Below are 17,362 nucleotides of genomic sequence, written 5' to 3'. Positions count from 1 at the left end.
TTTTATGCCTGTTCGCAAAGTTTGGCTGCATCCATAAGACATATCAGCTGGTGGAGAGAAAACTATTGATTGTTTGATGAAAAATACGAAATACTGATTGCAGCAGACAGTGGCATCTATTCCTAATTCAGAACAGATCTTCAGTCAAACCTGAGGAAGCTACAAGCGAAGCGCGTTGCTCGCTCTTAAATAAAATCACAGAAGTTATGTGAAAGTGAAGTTATTCCATTGTGCGGTGGTCAATTCAGATTTCTCAGAACAGATCATGTTTGAATGCATGAGTACAGGTTACTATGATTTCTACCACTATAAGTGGAGCCTTATCAATTAAGATTTTACTGTCAAAAATGTCTATAAGAAATCTAGGGTAGTTGATCAGCACCAATAAACTTTGATTTCCAGTATTCTTGTTACTAAAGCATTTTGAATAGTGTCTGGTTGCCTGCTTGGTTAATGTTTCCACTGAGTCACATCTCTTGTCAGCTAGTTTCTTTTTCTAATATGACAAAGTGACTATTACTCTTCTCAGTTCATTCTCAGCTAAAGATATAAGCTATAAGGTTTGACAGTGGTGTTGCTGCTACATTAAAGTCACCCCCCACTCAAACATGTTTTTCTTGTTTTATGTTTGAGCTTGTTCATCACTGTTCAGAATGATGTATGTTGCACGTAGTATGCCCTTGTTTTATCATTCATTCTGCTAAAAAGTGGAAAGTTTGCGATGTGTGTATCATTGTAAATACTGGACCATCACCTAATAGTTTTGGTTTCAGTCCTGGTTCTGCATAGGCAATCGGGATACAAGTGTGATGTAGATATGTACTTGATAGCCACCAGTGTACATCCATCTGAGAAATGGACTTTACAGTTGAAGTAGGAGAAATCTTGTGTCCACCATACATGTCTGGAGTGGATCATTAACAAATGCGCCTTTTAAGATCATTGCAATAACGTTTCCTCCATCCTTCAGGTGCTGTTTTCCCGAGTTGCCTCTCCCCATGTAAACATCCGCCTGGACTCGAGACCCATCTCTGCCAGTGTAACGCTGCTGGATGCTGACCACTCTGAGGGAGCCCTGCTAATGGCCACAGGAAACAAGGTGGGCTTGGAACCTTCTGGTGCTTTTTGGTTATCTCCCTATCTCCTGGGAAGAGGGTTGAGAAGAGTGTTGTTCCATGTAGAAAACATTTTACCTTATATTTTACTAAGACTGTCCTGTGTTCATCTTAGAACCATAACAAAAACATGATCCTGATGAATTTCTTGCAGTAAAGATGATTACAAAATTTTTCTGGAAAGCAAATAAACAGCAGAGCAAAGCCAATAGATACAAGAGAATAATGCTAGAGGTTTACCACAAGGGTTCAACCCAAACTTTTTGGTTTCTTCTTGTTTCTCTATTTCTGTCTGACACTGTCTTTTTACAAAGGTGAAGAAATGTTACGTTATGCTTTCTGTCCTCTTGCTAGATCACTAAGGTCCCTCTGATTGGCCCCGGCTGTGATCAGCTGAGCACCTGTACTTCCTGTTTGGTGTCGTCGCCGGTGACAGAATGTGGCTGGTGTGATGGACGCTGCACTAGAGCCAACCAATGTCCCTCCACCTCCCTCTGGACCCAGGAGTACTGCACACCTATCATCACCAAGGTAGCCACAGTCATACATCAGTGTACTTTTTTCTCATTGTTCACTAGCCACTATTTTGGGAATATATTTTTGGAAGTATAAATTGGCCATTGTTTGCACTGTGCAAATAACTTGAACCTAAACCTAAACTACACAGCTTTCCACTACGTCAGTATGCCAGGACACCTATGCGATCACAACATGCCAGCTTCCAACTTTGTTCAAACTCTCTGGCGCACTTCCCTCCTTCCAAAAATAGCTCATGTAACCTGTCTGGTGAATCTTGTTATCTTCCTGGAATAGCAGTCCTTTTACAGCAGCACCATCCTATTTAACACTGCTCTGACATTGTGAGACTTTACTGAGCTCAGTGTGGGTGGTGTTTCTTTTCTGCTGACTCTAATGCTGCACCCCATGCTGTTAGGTTGACTCCATATAAAAACACAAAAAAAGCTACCTTCAATGCCCTAAATGCAAAAAAAGGGTTAACAGGACAAGAACCGGTAAAAACTTCCTCTGGGTCTGGTCTAACAGGCAACATTATAAAAAGAGCTGTAACTCACTGCAGAGAGGTTGCATGGATGTTTCTTACACAACGCTTATTTATTGGATGTTATCAGTGAGTGTCGTAATTTAGTTGACTTAAATTTCATGCTAGGATACCCTCATCTGTATCACTTACAACATATGACAGGTAAATCAGTTAAATGGCTAAATAAAGGTGAAATGAAACCTAAAAAGTAGATATTAGGAATAAACAAATTAACAATGAGCAATAACAAACTGCTTTTAAGAAGAAATGCATTTTAGAAACTAATCTACCAGACTCTCTGATGACTAATTTACAATTGTCATTAATTGGATTGCTTTCAGTAGTTTTATGATGCTTTACAGCACAAAGGCACACTGATATGTAGCATAGAACAGACAGAGTGCACTGTAGTTACAGATCAAATAGGTTCAAAGATCCTTGAGATGGCAGATGGTGCAAGGAGGGAAAGGCTAAGGGGAAAGTCACATTATATCATCAAAACATAGTTTAAGACCTGTCAGTAAGGACAAGGAGAAAACAAATACACCTGGAACAACACCAGGGAAAGGCAGGTGCGCCAGCAACAACATCCTCTTCGAAACAGGAAGCACAGAATTTATGGCAAAGGTTGTGTTGATTGGAAGAAACGTTAGTCCAGACCAATAATGCTGACCATGGACTTGTTGATGATGTTGAATCATACCATGGTAATGATACTGTATTTTATAGTCCTAAACGTTTATTATGATCTCAAAGTATCGAGTCAGTGTTTAAAATGTAAATATTCCTTGTGCGTGCATTAGGTTTTCCCGACCTCTGGACCAATACGAGGCTCTACAGTGGTGACGATGTGCGGGCGCAACTTCGGTTTCGACAAAACAGAGAACTTCAATGCCGCTCTGGTAACAGTGGAGGTGGCAGGAGCCCTGTGCAAACTGCCCAAACAAGACAGAATCAGCAGGTGTGTGTGTGTTTGTTTTGTTTGGTTGAGGGAGCATACAGCTTTTACAACCTCGCAAAATACATCACGTGCCTGTGTGTGTTTTGATGGACGTTGTTGATGTCAGTGTGCATGTTATTGTATGAGCACTGTTCCTGCACAGTATCTGAAAAGCCAAGGCAGAGAGAGACAGAGTGTGTGTTAAGTGGCGGGTGGTTACGAGATAAAGGGACCCGTACACTGGCGGGCTATAGGGGCAGAGTAGATTTGATAGGGGTTATTGTGTTGAAGAAAGAATGTTAAGACGCCCCCCCCCGTCCCGCAGCCTGCTGCATTCATCACATGACTCCGCTAACTGAAAAATTGCTGGGAAAAATCACTGCATCCAGACTTTCCACTCTCCCAAATCCACTGGGACCACGTCCCATTCAAAAGTCCCTTTCGCTACAAACAACCTCATTACAAACTGTGGAGAAAAAATAAAAACACCACCCACCGAATCCCAGATGAAGATGGCCTCTGTGCAGTATATCATCATTGAATTAGGATAAATGCTTGGTGGCTGTGGCAGGGTATAATGCCTTGTCTGTGTTGTGTTTTTGGGGGGGGATGTGTTTAGGTGGACTGAGATTCAGTGTTCCCCAGTGTTCAGTGGGAATTTCACCCCATCAGGAAACACAGTGAAGGTCACCAGTGGCCACAAGGTAGCCAAGATGGAGGGCTTTACTTTTGTGGTAAGAATGGTGTTTTTAACTTCCTTTTGATTACACTTTTTTGAAAAATCTGTGTATTTTGTGCAAGTGATTTATGATTCTGTTTGTTTCACATCATGTAAAAAAAGAAACAATCATATAGATGTGAAAGGTGGTACACATTGATACCGACTTCACACTTGTATAAATGTCAAGCTTTGACTGTGGTTCTACAGTTCTTACTGTACTCGTGGTCAATTTCAACAGATTTTTTAAGCAAAACTTATATCTAAACATTAGAGTTATTGAAAGTATCTGGTCTGGTCTCTCCATCCAGGACCCGGTGATTGATGAAATATTCCCGACATTCGGGCCCAAGTCCGGAAACACCATGCTGACCATCAGAGGATCCTTCCTGGACACTGGAAACAAACGAGAGGTGATGATAGGAAAAGCAGCCTGTAAGATCCAGAGGTCAGTTCAGTTATATTCTTATCCTTTCTTTTTTGTTTCTTTTCTTTTTCTCACTTTCTTTTCCTCACCCACTGCATAAAAGAAAAAGCTCTCCAAACTCAAGCTTGGCTGTTTTCTTATTTCTTTTAAAGCAACTAGGGAGGTTGCATTGTACAGTATGTGCTACTAATTGTTTTTGTTAACATACTCAAATGTCCCTTGACATTAGTATAATTTAGTAACTGGAGGTTTGATTAATTGTTTTTCTCGTCTTGTTTTTCCCATTCTTTTCCCGCTCAGGCAGGAATCAGGAATTATCTGCAGGACTAATGCAAGAGAAATGCATGAATAGGGGCTTGAACAATACCTACCACTGTACATACTAACCCTACAATATGCCCTGTGTGTTTACTCATTTCCCTTACCCCACCCCCCCAACCCGATCTCCACCATCAGCTTGTCGTCTAACATGGTGACCTGTAAGACGCCTCCGCACGCTTTTCCATCCAAGCAACCCGTGAAGCTGACGGTGGATTCGGTGGAGCGCCCCGCCCCTGTCCTGTTCACCTACAACCAAGATCCCATCATCAGCAGTATCCAGCCCTCGCGGTCCTTCGTCAGGTTGGAGTTCTATTCATTCAGAATGGGGTTAGCAGGCGGTACTTCAGTTCTCATCCACAGCGTGCTATTCTCCACATCTGCGTGGAGCACTGACCTGCTTTTCAGAAATGGTTTGGATATCACTCCCTGTCAACGTCAGCTCGAGCAATTTCATTCAAATTTGAGTTCTTGCATGTTTCTTCACTAAAAGGGGGAGCGAGAGAGAGGAAGCGAGGGCGAGTTTGACTTAGCATATTTGTAGATGAGCCGAGACAGATTAATGCTTTAGTTTTACAGCAGGAGGAAATGAGTAGGAGGTGACGAGTGGCTAAACTGCTAACGCTAACAGCAGGTCCGTCCCAGTGGGGATCTCCTGTGTCTCTGTCTGATGCTGATGCTATAACATCCGTTCTCATCCCCCTCACTGTAGCGGAGGCTGCACGGTGGCGGCTCATGGCTTCCACCTCCAGTCCGGCCTCCAGCCCCAGATGGTCCTCACCACCGGTCAGGATGCTGAGGTGTTTCATGTGGTGAGTACAAGATAGGGTTTCGTATCTCAAAATGAGCCATCCATCATTTGGATTACAAAGTCTGCACAATCTGAGTTAGGTTTAAGTCTCACTTAAGCAAAAACAATACCCATCTACAGTCTAGAGCCTCTCTGAGAAATATTTTACTTGTGGAAACATATGCATATGTGCACTTGCGATGGGAATTTCTTTTAATGCTTCTAACATTGAAACTACATTTGTGCAGAGAGAGAAATAACAACTATCAGAAGGCACACAGAACGGATCGGTGCTACTTTGGAGACAGGCGTGTCAGTCAGTTCGACTCTGTGTGTCTCCTTCCACCTGTTCAAACAATAAATTGACTTAGATAAATAAAACCATTGTTTAATCTTTGTCGATCTTGAGATGCATAAACATGAGTCAGGCAAAATAACTTTTAGTTCCTGATTTAGTTTCTTAGTTTAGTTCCTGTTGCTCCTTCTATCCTTGGTCTGTTTGCTTAAAGGAACACTAGAAATATCACATGATGAACAGCAGGCAACATGGAATAATTCTTTTTCAAATGATTTGCTGTCACATGCATGGTATTGTCATTATACATACTAATGCCCTCTTAAAACCATCTAGAAGAAAAAATAGTTCTTGACAATGGAAAAGAGCTAAAGTGTCAACACAAGAAGAAAGGAAATGGAAAATCCACAGTCTGATCTGTAGGATCCAGCTGTCACCTCTGACTCAGGCACAGTAGCAGAGCGAGGACTTTTGGATGCTCTGGCTCTCCTCACCTCCGTCAGACTTTATTCTACTTATTGCAGGAAAATGATACACACAGACATGCTTGAAGCACGTCATCGCTCCATTAGACCGGCTGGCCTTTACAGCGACGGCCCGGAGGTGTTTTAAATTATCCGACCCTGACACTCACCAGGTTTTCACCACGCTGTCTGCAGGCCCTTAAAATGTCTGCAGTTGATGTAGCTTCATTATAAGGAGCCTTAAAAAGGTGTTAAATGTATATAAGATGTCATTTACGAGTCTGTGCAGATTCTCAGTCATCCAGGTCATGAGTCAAAGGCAACAGGACTTGCTTTTTTTAGTCAGGAAGACATTTTGTGGTTTCATCAGTGCTACTGGCGGATCCCAGGCATTAGGACCTGGACAAGTGAAAGCTATAGCTCCTGTATTGTATCAGATATTGTAGAATCATAGATGCAGAGAAGAATGACTGCACAATGAGTTTTTAAAGTTTTATTTTCTTAAATAAGTGCACAGGATCATAAGACTTGTTTTCCCTCCAAAATCTCGCTTGACTTGTTTTTCTTGATTCTAGCACAGAGATCTCCCTTATTCTTACATGTTTCAAGATACTCAAGGCCCTCATTTCTAGAAAATATTTCACACAAGGTGATTTCTATTGGAATAGATCTTTTTCACAGCACACAGCAACACTGTTTACCCTACTATTTCATGTCAAAATGGCTGCTGTGAAAACAATCTGTTAGGTTGAAATATTCTTTAAGCATTGAAACTTGTAAGGAAATATCTGAGATTATCTGATAATATGCAGAGTTTTGCTCTGCTTCTCTCTGTCTCTGTTTTTCAGAAATTCCATAACAACTGAATATAAAACTCCATAGGAAGATGTAGACCCCCACTTCATAACACTGACACAACATTCAGGAACAAAAAACCTTTGGCCAGGGGTGTGCAATACTACTGAAGTTTTTATTTTGCAGCCAGTGTTGTCTGAAGTAATAATACTGACTACAGAAACTACCCACCATGGCTTCCCTCTATGTGAACTTACTGACCCTCTCACTCTCACAGTTTGGGTTTCATTGCAGTTGTTGCTGAAATGATACCACATCCTTTGAAAGAAAAGAGCGCGCATTTTCATCGATTGAACAGCACAAATTCTCCATGTGAAGAAGTAATTTAACCTCTTATCGAGATCTGCCTTACATTAGCTGGACTGAAACAGAAAAATATGTGGCCACAGGCAGAACTGCTCCAACTTTTTTTATTTAAGCAACTTCTTCTCTATAAACGTGGTGATTCACCAATTTTGAGACATTGAGCATTTTTAGGGACTTTTAACAACTTCCTTGTCTTATTAGAAGATTAAAGTAGCTTCAACAGAGAGTGAATAGTATTTCATAGTGAAGGTGATATATTTCTTACTGAGTTGTAAACAAACAGCACCTTTTTTCAAAGTGAAGGTGTGTTGTTCGTGTGTGTGATGTTTGCCTTTGGGAGGCGGTTTGAGGACAAGCAGTGCTTTGTAATGATGTTATCTGTCATCCTAAGGCACACGCTGCTGCGGGTTCAGTCATGAGACCATAATGCGCTCAGTAAATACACACACAGACATACACCCACAAACTCATACACTCATGGAATAAGACTTCCATCTCAAATGTTATACAATATCCCTTTATCTCGGATCTGTCTTTCCTCCCCTGTTTGTCTCTCTTTCTCTCGCACAGACACACACACACACACGCACACACACTCCCTGCAGTGTCTCATCTTTCAGTTTCCCTTTCCCTGGTCATTGACCTGTGTTCAGGTCAGTGGTTGATGGGCCTCTGGGGAGCTCAGGCTTCGTTTCACACAAACAGCGTGAACAGATGCAGCTTGAGGACTTTGAAATTAGGCTTATGATCCAAAAATTGCTGGTTCGAATCCCTGATCCACCTAGAAAGTATCTGGATTTGCATATGCCACTGCCACCCTCCCTCAGCAGTTGCTATCAAGGCACCTTCGGGCACTTTTAAACTCCCAGCTGACCCAGTAGAAATGCTCTGAGGGTCAACACAAATAGGAGATTGTTGCTGCAGTTTAAAGGTCACAAAGGGTCAGGCAAACTGGATATTTTAAAGGTTGTAAACAGTTGTTTTTATTACATACAAGGCCCTTTAAGTGATCATACACAACAAAGTGTGTACAAATAAAAAATAATTCAAATTTTTTGTATTTCTTAGACCATAGCTACTGGCAGAAAGTGAAGCTATGATGTTTGTTTTTTTGTTTGTAGTCAGTTTAACTCATGGTTATGCTGTACTCACATGGATTCAGGCAGACAGCACCTTCTGGACAGTATGGGAAAAACAAACAACCCCTCAGACAGAATGGCAGGATGGAAGAACAAAACACCCCTTACAATTTCAGTGGTGATGGTATATATGGAATAAAATATATAGAATAAAATTATTACATTTTGTGTATATTTTTCATGTAATTTATTAACTATTAGCACCAGACTGCACATTACCTCTTTTTGTGGGGGAGTTGCGTAACAAAATGTTAAAATATTTTAACTTTGAACCACAATGCCATCTAACTTAACCACTGCCGGTATTCTCTGCCAGCCTCACCTAATTTTGCCATGCTGCTCTCATAACATCTAGTTTGCTGCAACATTAGGTCTGTTTCATCAGTGAGTAAGGACAAAACAGAAGCATTGTTTCTATGGTTGCGTGCAGTTTACTGTAACAGCACGATAGTTAACAAACTGGAACTGTGTTTCGGGTGACACTTGCCATTCAGCCATACAGAGACAATTATTTTCTGTGCCCAAGATGTAATATCATTAAACAGTTTTTTATCAATTACATTTTCATAGTTACAAATATGGTCTTCAGTTTCGGCTTATTCTGAATTGTGCTTGAAATTTACAGACAAGTTTACTTGTTGTAATTTCACCTGTAATGTTAGATGAACGGGGTCATTGTTACATGTCCTTTATGTATCCATTTTTGCTCCAGCATCAGGGGGTTCACACCACGACAGTCAGGGTTCAGTTTACTTTCAAGTCAATAACATGCTGTGACTGTCTTTAAACCCATGCAAGTTTTTTTTTTACTTTGAAAACGTTTTTAAACCCTCTCCGTTAAGGTGTGGAGAAAGAATAGCTCTAGAATGCCTGGAAGACAGCGTGTTGAAGCCAACCCTTGCCCTGTAAGTTTATTGTTCATTTTAAATTGGAATAACAGACCAGAGTGGAATGGCAAAAACAAATTCCATCCTAGAGAGAGAAAGAGAGCATGAAGTGAGCAGCCTGTATAAAATAAGGCTATCATTGCTAATGATTTAGGATGGGATCATGCCCCGTAGGGCCCCAGCTGTCGCCTGTTAAATTCCTTCCAGTAAACGGGATGAGTTAGGGCTCAGCCTGGGAAGGGACAGTGTAAGTGTCTTATTGTCTTAACCCCTCAAAATAGAGGCAAGGATCTTTCATAAACGGACAGCCCAGAGGTTTCCATCACCAGCAGAACGGCAATCTGGGTAATGTGAGCCAGCCTGTCATGTCTCCAGAGCTGCGTTCAAAAACCTAAATGACGGCCGTGCGATTGGTTTAGTTTCCAACAAGAAGCCACAGCAGCTGAATGACGACGATCCGTTCAGTTTGCAAAATGTGTTCTCCAGTCAGGCAACCATCTATGAGATCTTCACACCAAAGCAGGTTGGAGAGAGGAGGAAACCAAGACTTGCTAAAAGCCAACAGCAGAGGTTCAGGGGTTTCAGCTGGGGCCAGAGCACGAAAAAGAAAAAAAAAACATCCAGTGTTGACTTGATATCTGCTTCTCAGATCTCCAGTAAAGCCTGGTCTCAGCCAATCTCAGCTTTCCCACAAACATGAAAGAGATTTTTTTTTTACGATGTGTCGTGAAAAGCTGGCATGGTCACAAAGCCAAAGGGGGGCTGCACATACACAAAAAAACAGAAAAAAAAAAAACAAACCTCACAAACCCCACAAACCTCAGGGAGTAGAGTTCTTCACACAGTACCAGTGTTGCTTTGCCAGGCTGCACCATCACAGATAGTTTGGTTTAACTAGAGGCTTCGCCATAACCAGACACCTGTCGCCTGCATTCAGAGTGCCAACTGCTTCCAGTAGAGCTGCTCATTGGCAATCAGAAGACAAGACTGTGTTTGAGCAGTACCAGTGTGAATCGGTATAAATTTATTAGTGTAAAATAGGACAGTGGCTGTCAAAAAAACGTGTACCTGCTGTCATATGAGCACATTAATCTGGCAGTGTTTTCATGTTTCGGCCTCAGTTAAAGTATTACCTATTGCTCTGTGGGTTAAAAATAATTCTACCAGGTTTCAAACCTGTTGAATAAATATTGTATTGCATAAATATACAAATAAATGGTAGGACATTTTGTTAAGCATGTTACATACTTGCATCACCAACATCTGCAATAAAACAAAGGGCATTCCTTTTGTTCTCATGTTGGACAGTTGTACATCATTTATTTGTGACATTAATGTCTTCTGCATCACCCGTTTTATGGAGGGACACTCCATAAAAATACAGCTAAACACACAACTACCTATAAAGAGGTCATTTAATCTGGAAACTGGCACATTCCCTTGTCTTACCTCTTGTAGATTAGTAGTTTATAACTTTTAATGTGTCTGTTTTTGGCGTACTAACAATGGCAAAAGAGAGAGCCCTCGTGTGCCATGAAGTGTTTTTATATGCATATCATAAGACATTATTACAAAAAGTTGGATTCTGCAAACATGAACACAACGGCTGTATGTGGTCAGTCATTTGCACACTTGTGTTGCTCATTTGAACAGTGGTAAAACATTGACTTAAACAGAGAGGAAGCATTAAGTTGTAAAAAGGGCTAGATGCAAAACACATGATGTGCAAGTACAGTTGTGATGCACAAGAGGAAGGAGTGAAATTTACACCTAAAAAATCAAGATAATAAGCAAAGACACAGCTGAACTGGAGACTTTAAATCCAAAGCAAATAATAGTACAATTCAGCATGGTAGGAAACAGCAGAAAACTCCGCTGGTATAAATCACTCTAGATTTGACAAGCAAATTTGTACGTGGGAGCTCCGTTATGACTTGGCTTTTTCGCAGGCTGTTACACTAATGATCCTTCAGGGACGGCAGAGTTTTTGGGATCGCTGGTTCTCTCATCACCCCACAGTAAACCTCCCGGCCAGCTCGCTACCCAGCTCTCAGAGAGATTGTATTTACAGCTGCTCCCAACCTACAGCCCTTCACCTCCTCTTTCTCAAATAAGAGGAGACATCCACTGAACAATGAAACTGACTGAGGTTTCCACTAATTCACAGGATATTTTTCCTTTCGCTGTACCCCTGGGAGAGGGGTGGAGGAGGAGGTTTACCCTACAGTCCCGGTTCTACTCACTCCTTATTGGTGTTTGGAGGAGGGAGGTTAATTGGATTGCCTTTGTTTGGCAACGCTACCCTCACACTTATAGACACACACGCATTCTGTAGGCAGGTCTGTGTTTAAAATGTGTTTTGCTTTATGCTTGTGTTCAATTTGTGGTTGCACGTCATTTTTGGATGCACGTAACTTTGAGTGTGTGTTCGTGTGTGTCCATCTGGGCTGCTATAGCTCACTGGGGAGTCATGTTGGAAGTGTATGAGGAAGTTTCAGCAGTACTTTGACAGATCTGCTGCTACTGTAGTCAGAGTGGCTCTCCAAGGAGTCAGATATCAGTCAATGTGTTGGAAGTCAGATTTGAAGTTTTTTATGTAGCATAACAAACTTTACAGACCGTAGTCCATCGTGCAGCGTTTACCAATTGGTCTAATTGGTTTAAAGGATTCATGAAGCTGAGACACTCTAAAGCTGTGGCAGCAACCAAGAACAAAAGTCTAATGCAATAATGTGTGCATGTTGTGGTATTTATTATTATATGTGTTGAGATTTACTATGATTTGTTTTAACCCACCTGTGAAGCTGAAGGAACATTTCCAAATTTGTGGACATATGTCTAGCCTAAGGGTCTGTATTTCTTCTTTTGTTTCACAAAGTGAAAATATGAAACATAGCTAAACCTAAACCTAATGGAATAAAAAGTATTACAAAAAGACATAGACAAAATACAAATAACATTTTTTGTCAGAAAGTAGTGTGTTAGACCCTATCGCTTACAGTAACTTATAATAGGAAGCTACAATAATTCGGGGGAAAGGGTCTTAAAGGCCTATTCTGCCTTCTATGACTGTCTTTTGGTAGGCTAAGTGAATTTGCTGAAAAGGGTCAGGAGAATGAAAGTTGTTTTCAAGCCGAGTTTAAAGCCTGCTCAATACTTTGCTGCGCATGAGCACACTGAGTTGATGTTTGTCTTCAATGTAAGAAAAAAACAAAGTTACATATTTGCTATGTAATAGTACTCCAACTCTTGTTCTCTAGAAGGAGAGACCTTTAACTGACATGCAAAGCACGCGACTTTTTGTTTGCAGCTCACAAAGCAAAACACTAATGTGTGCCTTTGTTAATCTGTACTATAGCCAGTACATCCAGTAGGATCATAAATACCAACCCCCTCCCTCCCTCCTCCCTCAGTATCAGTCATGCTTTGTAAATGAGTCAATTAAATGAAAACAAAAACTACTACTAGACTAATGCCCACTCACTAAACAACAGTCTAAAGGTGGCATTTGCACATTGATCCGAACACCTTTTTTTCCACGTCCTGTCCTCGTGGGAGATCGATTCAAGGACACATGTACCTTTGTAGCCCAAAAAGTAAACACAGTATGATTGGCCACCACAGCGCAAATATCAACATTGATCTCTCAGTGTGCATAAAAACGAGTCTGGTTTGTTCCGCGTGCACCTGTGTAGAGGAATATCACGCCATCTCACTTTGTAACGGCTTTTGTATCACTTCCATTGATATTTGCTTTAGATAATGAATCCACTACAATCTGATAATTAAACCTCATCCTCCCTTTTTATTTTCACCTTAGCTTTCCCACAGAAATATGGAACCTACATTTTGGACCCCTAAAAAATGGGAGGTGTCTGCTGTGGTCCAAAAATGAAACAGCACTTGACAGGGAGAAAAGGGGCTAATAGATGTCTTTACTCTTTCTGTTGCATGTCAAGTAATATCAACAACAGCTTTCAGATTAGTACCCATTTGTTTTCCATATCCCTTTTAGGCTGTCTATTGATTTCTTGTTTCTGGGAACATTGTCCCAGAACCCACTAACACCCCCATTTGGATGCTGTTCCCCTACAAGATGGCTCCCTCCCCAAATTTCCTCCCACTCTCTATTTGTCAAACTCTGGACAGCTCAGTGACTTTACTGTTTACTACGTTGTGTAAGGGTGTGACGTTTACTACATGTTCCTGCTGGTGAATTTCAAGCCTTTATTTGCACTTGTGTAGGAATATTTTTCTTTCGGGTAAGATGTGCCACATTTTACGTTTTGGCAGATTTAAAACAATGATCACTTTGTACTTGGAGCTCTAATCTTGAGTTAGATCTAATGTTTCAGCCCAGCTGTCAATGTGTTCCACTCTCCAGCTGGGGCTTACTATATATAGCTCAACTAGGGAAAATAACACAATGATTAACAATAATTAAAAGAAATTTGGCAATCAGCATGTTGATGAAATTCAATTATATTTGCCATCATAATAAACTTTAAGGAACCTTAACGTTTAAATAAAATCACTGAGATACCTGCAGGTATCAATATGGTGTCTGAGTTGCTGAGCACCCAGCCCATATTTGTTAGTGCTTACGTGACTTCTGCCATTTCCACTTTCTTCTGCACAAATTAATTTCCCTTATGTGAGTCTGTGGCTCGGTGCATGCTGCATTTCCCCATACATGGCAAAAAATGTTAATACACAAACAAATGAGAAAACACAGACATGAAGTCCAACTCTCAAAGAGATAGTCCTCTTGAGCAGCCAGTACAAGGTCAGTTAAAGGTCCAGTGTGTAACATTCAGGAGGATCTATTGGCAGAAATGGAAAATAATATTTAGAGGTACGTTTTTATTATTTATTATTATTGTATAATCAGCTGAATATAGGAATCATTACATCAGAATAAGCCATTGGCTCCATGGAGTCAGCCATGTTAATACAGACGAAACAAACACTGGCTGTAGATAGGGCCTTTAGCATTTCTCGCTGCCACCATACACTCTCTCTCCTACACACTTCACAGCATGGTCTCATTCCCAGGGCATCAAATACAGACACAAGGGGTGTTCAGTTAGTTGCAATCTGTAACTTCACCGCCAAATCCTACACACTGGTCCTTTAAAGCCTTAATGCAGCCACATAAGGTTTAGATCTTTGCAATGTGAACACAGGAGATGTAAACCCCAGCACCTCTATCCCCGTTACATGCCTGTTTTCTCTCTAGACAAGATGAAACTCTGCCACACCTCAATCAAAAAGGACTTTGAATGTTTTCTAAGCTTTCTGTCTCTCACTGGGCGGTCTTAATGAGCACAAAAGCTGGGAAGCCTATGTGGGCTGAATCCAACATGGGATGAAACTCTGTTGTGCCCTGAGGCAGTGCATAAACACCTCAGTGGCTAAAAGACAGGCGGTGTCTCGTATAATGTATTGAGCATAAAAGAAGCTGCCACTAAGGATTACTGCTAGTTGTTCTAAACTGTGACGGAAGACCTGGAGGAGGAGTAGGAAAGCTAAGAGGCTGAGGTGGATAAACTCTTTGTGCAAACAGTGTGTGTGTGTGTGTGCACTTGTATGATCCTACTTTAAAGGACCAAAATGTCCCAAAAACAACAATTGGAGTCAGTAGATTGTTTTGCACTGTTACAGCAATGAAATGTGTGTCAGTGTGTTTTCTCGACATTGCTTTAAGTGCAGAGAGCTTTCACAATGACAGTTTTGTCTGAATCTTATTAGAATCTAAATTTGGTTATACTATTTCCCAACCCAGATGCATACCAATAAATTGTACCCAAATGCACACTACATATTCCCACAAGAAAGTAATTTGCGTGCACATTTCATGTTATATCCCTGTTTTATTAGCATGAAAACAAGATACAATGCGTCACTGTGGTATGAGCATAAATAAATTCAGTAGAAGAAGATGGGAGCTCATTCTTCGTATTAGTTGCAGCAGCTACAGATGGTCGTGTTTCCTTTAGTTGTGCTCATGTGGCCGTGACCACCCATACATTGGGTGATAGACACCTGAACTTTAACAAGGAAATCTGCCACAGATCTCTGCAATAGCAAAGAGTGTGAAAGTGGACCAGTTGACAAACAAACAACAAATCAAGCCAAAGTCAAACTCGCTCTTACAAAGGTACTGGATGCACAGTTGTTCTAACCTATACGTTTTGTCTGTCTGTGTTGCCTCTCTCCTCTAGAGCTGTGTGTATGGTGAGAACCGGACGTCCATTCAGTGCACCACGCCTTCTCTGGCCAAACTGGCTCTGCAGCCGCCTGTCGTCACCAAGGTGGCGTTCGTCCTGGACGGCTACTACACGAATCAGTGGGACCTGATCTACGTGGAGGACCCCCTCTTCCAGGACCCGAAGCTCACCTCCAAGGACAACAAAAGCATTGTGGAGCTCAAGGTAAGACAACATTAAAAATCCTCCGTCTTCAGCTCCGTCATACTGCTAAAAAAAGGCTCAGTTCTCAATCAACACAGTTGGTTGTTAAAAGAGAGGAAACTGTGACTTGTTTGCTTTTATTGTCTCTCATTTACTGTAATGTTTGAAGAAATATCACAGAACAGCAAACGTTAGAGGTCAGAGTTGTGAGCCAGCTACAGAACTGCATCCTTTGGTGAAGATTCAGTCTTGTTTAACAGAACGCCAGTTAGTCAGACTCTAATGGTCCAGTTTAAGATTGTTAAGTAAGAAAATGTTTAATTATGCGCTGTTGCAAATTTCTAAATCTTAAGAAGGGTTTCACAAAACAGGAAGAGCAGAAACCAGAATACAAGAAATACTGACACCCCTGCACCACTCTGCTAACCCTGACAAACAAGACTACTGCAGGTCTGCAGAGTACTACTTGTTAATAAAATCAAGAAAATCCAAATATTTGTTAGATGTTTTAACTCTGCATGGCACTTTTTAGAAACTTTTCTGAATGAGATGAACTCACAATTTGGAACCAGGTTGATGTTGATTCTGCTGGTGGCTGCACTTTGCCACCCAAATCCACACATTTACACATACTGCCCTCCATGTTCCAGGTCAAGTTGGGAAGGAAACAATACTGAAAGAAAAACAGGAAGTGGAGTCTGTTTCCCATCGTTTCAACCCCCCATCCCGACCTCCCCATCCCCTCTCTACTGCTATACCTCTCTATGTATTCTCTCTGTTGACTTGCATTGTTCTGGCTGCTGAGGTCAAAGCTCTTGACATATTAATGCTGCTTTTCAAACAAGCCACCACATTCCCAAGATCCTGTTTTAGGAACACAATGAAATACGTATTTCTCCTCTTTTCTTTCTTTCATTTTTTTGTTGACTGCAGCTCGACGGTTTGTGGCAGCTGTGCTGAACCTCTCGCAGGGGATCCTGGTTGGGTTTTTTTTTCTCTTCTTCTTTCTCCCTTTTCCCAGACGTGACCTTGGCCCCGATTCTAAATCCACCACCAACCCAACTTCTATCCCCCCTTCATCCCTCCCTTCAGCCCAGACAAACCCCTAGTTTTTACCCAGGGGGGATGTGACCAGGCATAGCACTGAAACAGGCCACATTTAACGCCATCTGATAACCCTGCCCTGCAGTGGCCTGCAGGGCAAAAGCTGGGCTCATTTAGCGCCATCTGATAACTCTAGCTTCAAAATGGTTGCCAATAACAGATAAATAAAGGAACATTTAGCTCTGACTGACAGCTCCACAACAGCATGGCAGAATACGAAAGAACCAGGCTGTTGATCCTGGCATGTGGCCAGGCTCTTATCACTGCATCAAATCACGGGAGACTGAGAAGGATCTCACTTCCAATTAGAATTGTAACAGTTTATTTAGAGTGACTGGTATTACTGTGACGGCTTTTTAATAAGTTTATTAACTCTTCTGTGCTGTGTGTACAGTATTGTCACGGCCACAGCTGGGAAAAATACTGAAAAAGGACTGTATTGGATGATCTTGTTACCAAGTGTTGTCTTTGTGTGTTTTTCAAATTGCAAGCAAGTGGGTGAATAAGTGGTTTGTGTTGCTTTGTAGGGCACCGTGTGTGTGTGTGTGT

General features: G+C 41.4%; 1 protein-coding gene across 1 annotated transcript in view; it reads left to right on the top strand.

Annotated features, from left to right (window-relative positions):
* Positions 1-17,362, top strand: part of met (MET proto-oncogene, receptor tyrosine kinase) — a 65,666-nt gene that overhangs the window by 30,233 nt on the left and 18,071 nt on the right. Inside the window, 8 exon segments of the mRNA XM_035664537.1 lie at positions 971-1,099; positions 1,470-1,646; positions 2,961-3,118; positions 3,717-3,831; positions 4,127-4,263; positions 4,699-4,863; positions 5,273-5,372; positions 15,521-15,730. Coding sequence (XP_035520430.1) covers positions 971-1,099; positions 1,470-1,646; positions 2,961-3,118; positions 3,717-3,831; positions 4,127-4,263; positions 4,699-4,863; positions 5,273-5,372; positions 15,521-15,730 — 1,191 coding nt within the window.

Source organism: Morone saxatilis, unplaced genomic scaffold (genome assembly GCF_004916995.1).
Source record: "Morone saxatilis isolate NCDOM2014 unplaced genomic scaffold, NCSU_SB_2.0 Contig2, whole genome shotgun sequence".
Taxonomy (NCBI): Eukaryota; Metazoa; Chordata; class Actinopteri; family Moronidae; genus Morone; species Morone saxatilis.
The sequence above is the reverse complement of the archived record's forward strand: the minus strand, read 5'-3'. Positions and strand labels throughout refer to the sequence as shown.